A 12,867-nucleotide genomic window follows, 5' to 3' on the forward strand; every position below is an offset into this window, starting at 1 on the left:
TTTTAGAGGTCATCAGAGTAATTTACTTTTCCAGCTTTGCCAGCACATTAGGTTTTAATGAACATCATTTGATATGTTCATTACGTTTTACTCACTGAAACTATACAGCATGAACAGGAGCAACAAGAACTAGAAAATGGTGACAAATGTTAACACACATTCCATAAATTCCCTCTGAAAACAGGGAGGTTATCAGATGGTTTCCTAACATATTTGCAAAGTTTAAATACAACGTATGCATGAAATAAAGCATCAAAGCAGTCACAAAAAAACCCCAAAAAACCCTGCTCAGTATTTCAAGTGTCTTTATGCTGTAATACCAGAAATTTGGGCTCCCATCCTCTGCTAATAACACATTTTGTTTCAGGACTAAATATGTAGGGTAATAATCATGCAGGTTTAAACACAGAGCATGTGGAGACCTTTAAAACTTAGGAGAATGTTCTGCATCAATATCTTTAAATACTCGTGATTTGCATTACCATTAAAAAGGATGTTTAGGACAACATTATAAATGCCAAAAGCCACAGAGGTTTGATTATCTTACATCAGAAGTTCCACCATTAGAAAGTTAACATGGCTAACAATTAAACCTTGTTTATTGAGGAAGCAAAAATAAACTGCTTTAGACATTTAATTTTTCATATAATTATTTAGAAGTAGGAAAAATGCAACACAAACCCTATATTTTTATAATGATTTCAAAATAATGTGGTATTCTAGATTCAGAAATCCTTAACAAAATGAAAAAAAATACTATTTCTCTACACAAAAAAAGTATTATATGCTTTTATTTTTCTCACTAAGGATAACAAAGATCTTAAAAGGAAACATTCTGCAAGGAGTTGTCTATAAAGGTTAAAGAACAATGATTGGAAGAGATCACTGACCAAGAAATATTGGAATGTTAGTCATGTAAACCTGAGGTCTAGAGGGGGAGTGGAACCTTGGCTGTAACAATGACCCACACCAATAGAGTTTCATCTGAGTAACATTAAAACAAAGATAAAAAACCCAGTTTTTTGGAAACACTAATTTCATCAAAAACAAACGCATAAAGGAACACAGTAACAGTATTAAAAGACATCATAGAAGCTTATAGTAAGTTACAGGAAAAAGTGAGATTTCATCTGATGTGTCCCAAATCAAAAATTTTGCTCCCAGAACAGCCCCACTTCATCTGCATCCATTCATACTAATGTATTCCTTCAAAATGAACCACATTTCACCTCTTCTAAACTACTACAAACCCGATTCAGCAGAAAATGAGTAAGGAAAGCTTTTTACTTTATGTCAAAACATTTTCTCTCTCAAAGACATTCTACCCCCATGAAGCCTAAATGTTTAAGGACTCAAAATGAAAGACTGAAAATCATTTCAACTGAGCATTGTTTTGATAACTCTAAAGCATTAAATAGAATTTTATTTTGAAGTAATTTTGCTGCTTTAGAATTATCAAAACACCCTTCATATTAAAAAATATAATTAGATATAATTGAACTTTCTGGTTCAAATCAAGGAGTGATTTAATCAAATGAGGATTTTTTTTTTCAACTTGAAAAACATTTTACATCTTTTCATTAATACATTTAAAAATAAAAAAAGCAACCAACACTGAATCCCAAGCAAACCCAGTTTCACTGGACAGAGGCTGTGGCAGATGTCTCTCCCTTCCCTGAGATCAGGCACAGTTAACAGAGATAGCCCTGCACACACATTATGGTTATAACCCTTCTCTAAGTGCCCATGTCTAACACCCACACAGACAAACCAAGCAACCAATCCATGAAGTTTCAATTTCTTTACCAAGGGGTTGCAGAGCTTTTTGTTGGTGATGTTAGGGTTTTGTGTTTGTTTGTTGCTTGTTTGGGGGTTTTGTGGCTTTTAGAATTTCTTCCAGTGGAAGTACACCATAACAATTAGGAAGAGAACAGACTGCTACTCAATGACAAGCAACAAACTTCTTTCTCCTCTACAAATCACATTTGAGAGGATTTTACACTTTACATCATGTCAAAGCAACTCCCTTTCTAATATCCTGAAAATTCAAAAGGCCACGAGCTAAAGGTGCTCAGAAGTTTGTGTATTTAAGAAAATGAACACATTTCCAAATCTGGTGTCGCACTGAAGACTAATCACCATAAAAAGCCTAATGTCTAATTCCCAGTAATAAACCACTGCTTAAATAAATAGTATTGACACCCATGCCGTTACACAAAAGCAAGCAATTTAAAATTATTAAAAATCTTCAAGAGTACAAATCAAGAATATCTCTTTGAATAAACAACAAATGACTAAAAGTCCCTGGGTAAAAAAAAAACCAAACAACCTTATCAATTTCATGTCCCACAGTCTACCAAAGGCATGAGTTTTATTACTAAGAGGAGAAAAAACCCATATACTTTTACTGATTACACATCTAGGTTTCATATTACTAATATGTTACTCACTTCTATTACTAAAAAAGCTAAAATGCAGAAAGGTCTATGAGCTGCTGACATCAACAGGGCAAATATCTGTATATTTCAAGGGATAAACTCTAAATTAGGGACTGATATAGACAAGCATGTATAAATGCTGGAAAAGACTATATATACAGAAAGGGGTAGGGGGAGTAGCATATCTAACAGGAAAAGTCAGAGGAGAAAAAGTTGAAAATGTTAGTTGTACCTTAAAGAACCCTGCTTCTGGCCCACACCTGTCATAAACATTCCTGGCTTTACCTATAGCCATGATAATACCTTGCATGTTCGGGGTCAGCATGACCTGCCACAAGGGATTTAAGGTAAAAGTTTTGAATGATTAATATTTTAATGACTAAATTCAATATGCTTTTAGTCTCATGCAAAATGAAAAAGCAACTTAATGCATGCATACATTGATATGGCACACTTCAATATAGATCTGTGAGCATATTCTGCAAATCAAATCATGGCATGTGTATGTATAGTTTTACTGTAACAACATTAAAGGAATCTTACAAAAAAGAAAAAAAAAAAAAAGGAAAAAAATCTGTGTCAAAAAAGTTACATGGACCAAACTTCCCAGGAAAAGAACATGCACAGTTCAGCATTAGTACCAAGCAGAAACTGCACACTAAATGAGTGCTACCCGTGGCCATGAAAGGATTAAAAAAAAAAGTTTCAAGTAGAAAAATCATCCAATCACACTTGAGATATACTGCACTAAAGCCACCTGTGTTTTATGCATATTACAAGGTCAAAAAGAGAGACTCACTGCTGCAAATGCAATCAATTCCTGGAACATCTGCAGACAATCTCTTAAACATCATACCCAAAACAATTAACAAACACCAAGCCAAACACAAGACATCTCTCACTGCTATTCACATCATTTACACACAATTTGATACATCCAAGCTACTCAGAAAAGCCTCTCCCCTTTTTAATCTGTAAGCAAAGGAAAATACTCCCTCCCTGCCCAAGGTATTGCTGGTGCAGCAACAAATGATGAAGGATCTTAAACTCCCTCTGAGTCTCCCACACATGAACACATTCTAAAAAGTGAATACACTCACAAAACCAATAGGGAAATAGGCAAGAAAGTTATCCTCTAGAAAGATAAGGGCATGGGGACAAAAGTAAAAACAAACAAGCAGGTAATTATATGAGGTTAAATCCTCATTTCTTTCAAGGTGGAGACTACACATCTGTGAAGCTAAAGCCACTGTGACGATGTCAATTAAACCATTTTAGTCCCCATCCTCCCAGTTATAACTGATCACATTTCAGGGCAGAATGACCTGAAACATTCATTTGTCCAGGGAAGCTAAAGCTCCCCAAGAACCCATGTTCAGAGCCCTGACAATATGGGCTGCACCAACTCTATTCCCCCCCAAAACAAACATGGAGTACGCAATGACAATGAAGGGGAGTTTGATGACCAGCAGTGCTGCTCTCTACTGCTGAAACTGGACAGCAATAAACAATGTTCCTCAGAAAAACAACAGGCTCCTCAATTATTCCTCAAGTAGTAGCAGGCACATGTACCACCATGAGTCTGAATTATTTTTAAGATTTGCAAGATTCAGTTCTACCAGCCATATCAATTTCAGCTTCTTTCCATGGCTAATTTAATCCCCAAAGCCTGAAAAGCTTAACCTTGGCAAATGAGAGATCAGACTTTACTGGACTGACAAGAAAGCACAAACATTAAGAACATTTCTCAGTGTCCTGTCCCCTTTTAAATAATGCAGCAGTGTGCAGTCTTACCACCAGCATTTTGAAGGCTACCTGGCCTAACACAAACATTCACCCTCCAGAGCTGAAGAGACAGATACACCTCCAGTGTAAAAGGCAGCATGCAAACCGTGCCCAATTAAGAGTTTGTAGTGCTTTCCTTCCGTATTCCACGACAAACTAAGGCGTTGTTAAAGATCACAAATCGCTAAGCATTTAGTTTTGCGGAAATCTGTTAGGTGTCACAGTGTGCAGACATGCCAAAACTCTCATCAGGCAGCACGAGGTAGCCCCGAGGAGGAGCAGTGCACACGAGTACCTCATCGTCATAACCCCCCTCCTCTGACTCAATGACAAACGTCCCCACATCGGGGATCGCCACCTCCACCACTCGCTGGGTGGGAGCTGCTTGAGCTGGGGCATTAGCAGAGCTCTGCAGAAGAAAACCATTATCAGTACAAGCTTGGGGAAAAAAAAAAGAATAACCATAATAAGTATCAGAAAATACAACAAAATTATGGAGAGATGCAAACTGACAGGCTGATCTAGTACAATGATGTCCATTGCTTATATTCTCTAACTACATACAGCTTCTGAATTTTTTCAGAATTTAAGTGATATTTATAATTTTTTAAGCAGTACATTTTAAAACTAAGCCATAATTACTATAGTTATTTCATTTATTCTTTGTTCATTAATCCTATCTTTACAGGTTAGTATAGCAGTATTACAACTCTAATATCCATTACAAATTTAAGTCACTTGGCAAAGGATGTCAGTGAACCACCATTTTTTGTACATTTCACCCCAAAATTACTAAGTATATCATAAAATATCAGAATAGTTTAGGAAGGGACCTCAAAGATCATCAAGTCCTAAAGCTGCCACCCAGTAGATCAGGTTGCTCAGGGACCCATCCAGCCTTGAAGATGGCCAGGTCAGATACTGCACATCTGAAATACCTGATAGAGTCACACTAAAGGATCGAAAAAAACTGAAAGCTAACATTTCCCAATGCTCTGGGAGAGAAAAAAAACACAAAAAAAGCCTTTTAAAGAACATTTAAAGGAGCATAACATTAAACTGGATTATTTTTTACAGGAGTAATTAAACAGAAAAGCAGGAGAAGACTATCTTAGTTACTAAAATTCTTGATATGTTAAACTAAGTTTTAAACAACAACAGAGACAAACATTGGCTCCTATTGTCTATCCTTGAATAATAAGCAGTTTGCAACATTTGCAGAACCTAAAGCTTGACTCTAATCCAAGCAATGGCCAAGTGCTATGCTACTTGCTCTGCAACTGTAACAATACTTCACTTTTTAACAAAGATTCCAAAAACCCAGGATCTATTTACACCCAACACTGTATACATACAAAGGAGGGCTATGCAATCAGAAGGCAGAAAAAATGGACAAAAGGCACAAAATGGATAGAATTAATATGTGGTGAGTAACCTACATGTGCTGATGTTGGCTTTCCTTCTTTTATAAATGGACAAACAAAAAGAAAAGTAATGGGATTTATTCCTGCATGTCTGAATGCACATGGAAGCAGAATAATTAAAAAGCATGCTGATACACTGAGAAGGAAGCACAATTCTGCCTAAGTGAAATGCAGAGATACAGAGAACAGCTTTTAAATATTAAAAGAGTACCTTCAGATTAACTAGAAATTGAACTACATTTATTTCTAAATAATGTTTGCATGGTTTGTTGTTTTCTTTTGTCTCATTAAACAGATCGTGGTGCTCCTCAACCACAATGATGTGAAGTCCTAAGGCTGACCACTGTGCCTAGTGCCATCATCCTGAACTACAACACTTGATGCATTGAAAAAAGTCTAAGATTCTTTCTCATCCCACTGGGATGGTGTCCACAAACCCTGGAAGGAGGACAGCCTTATGAAAGACATTTTATCATGTATTATGGTGTCTTCACAGTCACTTTTCCAGCTGGAGTAACACATATTAAACAGCTTCCCACTAAGCTGTTCTGAGAACTCAAAAAAGGCCAATATGCAGCAGCCTAAGGCTTTGGTGGCAGAGAATCTTCTCATCCAGAGTTAGGTGAGGTTCCCTGTTAGCTTCAATTTCAGTTTAGCAGAGGAAGTGTGCTTCCCTGCCTTCCTGACACCACAGGAGGGGTGGAAAACACAGCAGGTCAACAGGGTGCCAACAAGCTGTCACATAGTTTTCAAAGATTGTAAGGTATCTGGGGCCAGACTGTTTCTGGATTCACATAGGAAGTATTTTGCACAGATCTAAACTGTTCATATCCTTAGTGGTTACTAGGAATACCTAAGGAAGTTATACTCTACATTTACAGATATGGTTCCAAGTTAGATGCATATATTGTTTTAATGACACAAAGGTTTGTGGCAAACACATTTGTCATTTATCTACATACTTAGAGGGAAGGAAAAACCCATTTGCTGAAAGAAGAAAATGTCAAATATTAGTTTCATTAATAACCCATAAAATAGTTAATGCCCCATTCCTCTTTCACTTCATACAAAGTGAAAACAGAAACACCCAACACTGATTGTTATAGAAATTTTAAATTAATATAGGCATCCTATGAATCAAGAAAAAAAAAATATTTCGTCAAGTTGTAAAGCTGCATTAAAACTACAGAATACAATAGTTGAAAAGCTACAGAATACAACAGTTGAAAAACCCCTTATTTTGGAAAGCTACATTAACTTCCACAGGTCTGTCAAAGGAACTCAATTATGTTCTTACATTTCACAGATAAAAACCTGAATGTCTAAAGCAATATTTTTCAAGTCTTTGACATGGACTGTTAATGTTTACTCCTCAAAAATACATGGAATCATCTAACATTTTTAAAAGATGGTGGGCACAAACAGCTGATTCTAATTTGAACAATATGCTGTTCTTCTGAAAAGCACTTTAATCCCATAGAGAACACCTATCTCAGTTTTGGTTTTTTTCACTACAGCCATTACCATTGTACACAGTTTCTGGATGGACTTTAGTGTTGGACAGTCCATGAAGAAAAGGCAATTGTCAGTTCAAATTTTCCAGATCACACCCTTTTATCAGTTTTTATATAATTTTCACTTGCAAAACAAAAGCAAAATAAATATTTCAAGCTTCAAAATGTCCTCACCGTATCCATTATAGCTTCTGGACCTCTGTCTTCTTGTTCAGCTAAAGCTTTATTGATTGCTTGTACAGAATCTTCTTTTAAGTGCTTTGAAATATCAGTTCTTGATGGCTGCTCTAAATACTCTGGTTCTCCAGTTTGAACTTAGTGACAGAAATAAGACAACAATTTTGTGTGTTAACATAAGCATGAATTTTAAATTGATTTAGTTTTATTTAGATCACTGTCTCATAGATAAGACAAGCACACAGAAAATGCAGGGTAGGTCACACATTTCACAAATACAACTTTACACCAGTCTGTGTCTCAGGTAATTTTAAACACTTCCCTACAAATGGATCTCTGATTTTTATTAGGAACTAATATTTTATATTGGGAATATATTATATTAGAAATTTTATATTAGACCTTTCCTGTCTATAGATGCATTGAGGCTCCTGAGTGAGGGGTATTCATCAACCAATCATCAGGGATGAGTGAGAACAAAGGTGAGATTCTAGCTGGACTTTCTGTGGGATACAGACTCAGCATATGGAATGACCTCCAGCCACTTGAGTGCAAGATCTATTTTTGGTTTGTAAAATAATAAACACATTATATTTTTCTTCCTTAAGGGAGATCTCAGTCTCCTACACTTGAGAGCAACAAATTGATTAGTATAGTGTCTTATACTCCTTACATGATGAAACCAAATTTTGGCAGACTAAACATTAATTTTGTACTTTCCATTACTAACAAAAGAAATAGCATAAATCTCAAAGTGTTTGTGAACTCAAAGCATAACAAAAGATGAAGTAGCTCTCCATAGAATATGCAAAACAAACAATCCCATTAAATCACTGCACTTCTTACACTTATTTTGCAGTCACACATAGCTATGAGAAATGTATGCTCAATCTTTAGGACTCAAATACAGCAATAAGAACATCTGGACAGAAAATTCATCATCATTGCCAGTGGTCCTTATTAGCTGGGTTCCAACAAGCACTGGCCTTACAGTTGCTGGTCAGAATCTTTTCCACCCAATTTTAACACCCTAATTGCCACACAGCAATTTCATAAGCAGGCCCTACTCTCATTATCATTAAATCTATCCAATGTACTGCACCAAATACATTATTCTGCTCTTCAGATCTAAATGCTATTCTAATTTAAAATGGGAATGTAGGTCTCACACTAAATCATCCTGAATAGAAGAAATACATCATTTACAGGCTAACAAGTCCTCAAAACAGACTGGTGAGACCTAACTTAAAAAGACTCAGTTTCTATGGGGAAAAAAAAAGAATAAAGAAGTTCAGGACAACTGGGTGGGAAAAGTCAGAAGAATCAATGAATAATTATTTTCTTTAAATAAAAAATGAAATGCAAAAACACACCCCAACAAGCTAAACTTGACCTTGGCCAAGTAAATAGCTCTAATTCAAGATTACACAAATTAACCTTTTCTTCCTTCCTTATGTTCTAAAATATATATACAAACCCCAGTGATTTTTGGTCAACAGGTAGAAGCAGCTAACCTGGAGCAGGTGAGGGTGCTGGTGCCCTGGGTATCTGAGATAACAATTTCTCCTGCTGTGCTTTCTGAGCAAGTTCTGCATCCCACTCTTCAAGTTCTTTTTCAAAACGTTTATTGTCTTCCTTGACATAATCCCTTAGATCAGAAGGCAGCGTGTCCATCCCAACAAGCATCTGCCCTGTTTCTTTGTTGAACTCCTCTGTGGTAACATGAAAGATAATTTTCAGAAAAAGAAACAAAAGGACAAAAGAAAATAAAAAGTATGTTCAACAGATACCTACAAGTAAATTACCAGAAATGTACAGCATAGCACCAAATCCCCAAAACTATAATAGTTTTAACTGGTTTTACAATCTGTTGAGCACTCTATGTGAACATTCAGAGAATACTCACAAAATCCCCACCATTGCTTGATTAATGCCACAGAGAGCTGAACACAACTAAACTACCCAAGAGAAAAGGGGAAGGAGAGTAGGAGAGTGGACCTACAGGAATTCAGAAATCTAGCTGATAAGAATACTAGCTAAATTGAGTAATTTTCCTTCTGCTTTGAGAATGGTCTCTGCAGGGGTATCCCACATCCCAGGGGATCCACCAGCAGTCATTGCCATGCAGTGGGCAAGCCTCAGATTTAATCAGAATGGCACAGGCAGCCTATGGGGCCCAAACACCCTATGGCTGCAAGTGCACCACCAACCTGGCCACCTAGGAATGTCAAGGATAATACTGGTTCTCATTTAAAAACTGATCACATGAGCACTTGAGCCTTCTGCCCTATGAAAAAACAGGAACCTGAATATTTTCCATGACCTTCTACTGAATATCTGGACACTTGCACAGATAGCTCTCTGTCTACCATTATCCAAAACTTTATGTTAAGGGATCGCTCTCCCCTCTTTAATCACTTCCATACAGAGCCTTATAGCAGCATACTCCTATATGACCTGAAAAAAAATTCCCAACCCATATATTACTTAGGTTTGATGTGTGGTTGCTAAGTCTAAGTTATTCACATTTTAATTTACTGCATAAGCTTTCAAGTTTTCATGCTCCAGTAGAGTGAATCAGGGCTCTGAAGCTTATGGGGAAAAAAAGCAGCTACACAAGGATTTTAACGTCAAATGGCTCATTTCTCCATTTCCATACCTCTCTCCTAATCTTGAGATAAACCCTCCAAAATTCTGCAATCCCTTCTCTAAATATTTACAAATTAACAAACAGGTTTTTTTTGGTTTTTTTTTTGAATCTTAATAATGCTGAAACACAGGCATTCTTTTTATTGATCTATAAGCTGAACAGCAATTGCTCCACCCACAAAAACAATCTAACAGTTAGCAGGAATAAAATTTTCAATAACTATTAAAAACATTTCAAAAATCTGGAAATCCATCTGAAAGAAGTTTGTTTAACCAATGTATTCAGCTATTCTATATCATGCAGAATCTGTGTAGATAACATTACCTTGTATCAAGTACTGCTCCTTGTCATTAATGTACATTAAACAATATGCACTGGCATTCCTGTAACCACCAAAAGAGTCCCGTTCCAACTCTTCCCAAGTTGACTTTGTCACAGAAATATCATTATATTTCATCCATCTGTTCTGGTGGTGGTCATAAATATATGCCCAGTAGTGTCCTGCATTTGCTTGACCCTCATGAACTAGGACAGCATGCAACCTATAAGGAACCTTAAAAAAACAAAACAGGAGATAAAACAAATGCCAAACCCTCCCTGACAGCATTTAGTTCCTATTGTATGCCACCAATAATTGCTACATGAAATAAAGGTAACTGAAATAAAGTTAATCAGAATCAAAACAGAACACAGAGGAAAAACAAGTAAAACTGGCAACCCACTAAGCATAAGGACTTGGAACTATGTTACTTACCACTACTAGTTACAGGAGATCTTAAAATATTAGTATATCACATATAGGTCTACTCTGCTGCCTTTACTGTCACTCATCCTCTTTTCTTAATTCCTTAATATTCCTACCTTCATTGTATCTATCAAAAAAACCCTCAAATAACTCAGCCTTGACTGTCTCTGATTTGCTTCAGTTCCAATCTGGCAAACCTGTCAAAAAGTCTGCAACGGCGCATGCAAATTCAAACTCAGTGTTTTTTGTGTGACAGTAAAAGAATTTATTTAAATTAGTATCTGCTTCAGTTACCCAAAAATAGAATTCTCACAGTAGAATAGGAATACAACTGTTTTCCACTGTTTTAACTGTATCAGGAAAAGTTAAATAAAGCACAGAAGACCTGAAAAGGTCCCTTCCTCCTCCTGAGGGAAAGGATGATAGCAGTTTCTAGGATCAGTGGAAAATGAATTCCAGGCTACATCTGTACACCAACAAATAAGAACAATGAGAAACTTTGTTTCTACCTAAGTAATGGCGAGTCTGAAGGAGAAAGAAAAGCAGAATGAATGAGTTCTTTCTTACTTGTAAGTCCTTTGAGAACATCTTAGTGATTGACTCATTTTAACCTGCTGTTGCACATGCAACATAAAAAGGAAAGCTGAGCTTCTCTGCTATGCTCAGCGTGTCTCAATGACAACAGCTCAGCTGGGATGAAAAACCCCAAAACCAACTTGTGCTGGTGTCACAATCTGGACTGAAGATAAACAGTCTTTAACTCAAGGTGTACTGAGTACTTTTTGCAAACATCATTTGAGTACTGCAACAATCACAAACACACACCTATCTGTGACTGGAGAAACTTCTTGAAGTTATTTTTAAGCTGATCATTCTCTTCCAGGCTATATGCAAGGGCTGGAGATATGCAACTCCCCTTGAACTGTAAAGCAGAGTGACTGCACAGCAGCTGGAATCAAACAGCCTGTCTTTCCAGACACCACATCACACTCTAAATCTCCCAAACACAAGAAGAAATCCTGACAAGTCCTTAAATCTGAATGCTCTGGGGTTTTTAACATCTGTTATTAAACCAGTGTGAAAGCCTCCTTAACATGACTGCAAGCCTCTGTATATGCACACAAATGTATGCAGATCCTGATTTAATAAAAAAGGAGTCTCTTTAGACTTTGTCAAAACAAAATTTTCTTACTGTAAAATCAGGAACTAAAAATCCCCGTTGAATTTAAATAGTTTTTAAGTAAAACCATGTGAACTGGGTCAGCTTGAGGGTCCCTACCCTTTCTTCCAAGCCAGGAGAAGCAGCTGTCAGTCACCCACACTGAGCTTTCAGGAAGGTTCCCCACAGAGGTCTGTGACCAGGGGACAGGTGAGTTCAGTGCCAGCAGGCATCTCTTGTGATAAGCCATTATATCAACAGTGATTAACAGCACAAGGCAACACAAACATGGGTGGCATTAAACTTCTCAGTTTACACTTGGTACTTGTAAATCAGGAATGGAGCTTCACCAACCCCATCACATGTAGCTAGAGAACAGATATGTCAAAGCTGCTATATCCAAGATGAACTCCCACAGAAAAAACAACTGTGTCTCTTTCCCAACAGCAAGTTCACAGAAGGAAGGAAATAAATAAGCAGCTGATAAAACATTCATTCAGGAGAATGAAACAATAAAGATTTCAGGAATGCATTTCATATGACAATTTGACAAAGGTTTTATGGACTACTGTATCTGCTCAGAATCCTAAAGGACAAAATGAGAAAACAAAGAGCTTATCAAATAGTTCATAAATATAATATTTGCAGGATGCTTCCTAGTGTATGCTTGTCTTAAAAATGTATCTAGTTTTATGTGCATAGAACTTGACTTCAAGACTGCAATCCTGCAATTGTATTTTGCAGAGGGAAACTGTTCCCAGGGAATGGGGCAATACCCAGCTATCAAATCACCCAGAGACAGAGGAAGCAGGGAAAAGCAGACAGCTCTGTGTACCTGCCTCCTTCCTGTTGTGCCAAAACAGCAACAGGGACAAACCAGGTGAGCTGCAGGAGGGCAGCTTCCCTTCCTGCCTGTGATTTCAGATGGGTTCAGCACCTACTTTGTATTTTACTAAGAAATCTCTTTTTTCTTTT

The 12,867-nt window shown here is 36.9% G+C and overlaps 1 protein-coding gene across 2 annotated transcripts in view; it reads right to left on the reverse strand.

Annotated features, from left to right (window-relative positions):
- USP25 (ubiquitin specific peptidase 25) overlaps window positions 1-12,867 on the reverse strand; it is an 87,740-nt gene that overhangs the window by 9,885 nt on the left and 64,988 nt on the right. The window contains exons 16-20 of one of the 2 annotated variants that reach the window (XM_064726758.1): window positions 10,313-10,541; window positions 8,853-9,050; window positions 7,336-7,475; window positions 4,519-4,632; window positions 2,671-2,766 (exon numbers count right to left, since the gene is read on the reverse strand). In XM_064726758.1, coding sequence (XP_064582828.1) covers window positions 2,671-2,766; window positions 4,519-4,632; window positions 7,336-7,475; window positions 8,853-9,050; window positions 10,313-10,541 — 777 coding nt within the window. The remainder of the gene's footprint in view (window positions 1-2,670; window positions 2,767-4,518; window positions 4,633-7,335; window positions 7,476-8,852; window positions 9,051-10,312; window positions 10,542-12,867) is intronic. The other variant, XM_064726747.1, reaches the window with a different exon arrangement.

The sequence above is a fragment of the Zonotrichia leucophrys genome, chromosome 1 (assembly GCF_028769735.1).
Source record: "Zonotrichia leucophrys gambelii isolate GWCS_2022_RI chromosome 1, RI_Zleu_2.0, whole genome shotgun sequence".
NCBI classification, from domain to species: domain Eukaryota; kingdom Metazoa; phylum Chordata; class Aves; order Passeriformes; family Passerellidae; genus Zonotrichia; species Zonotrichia leucophrys.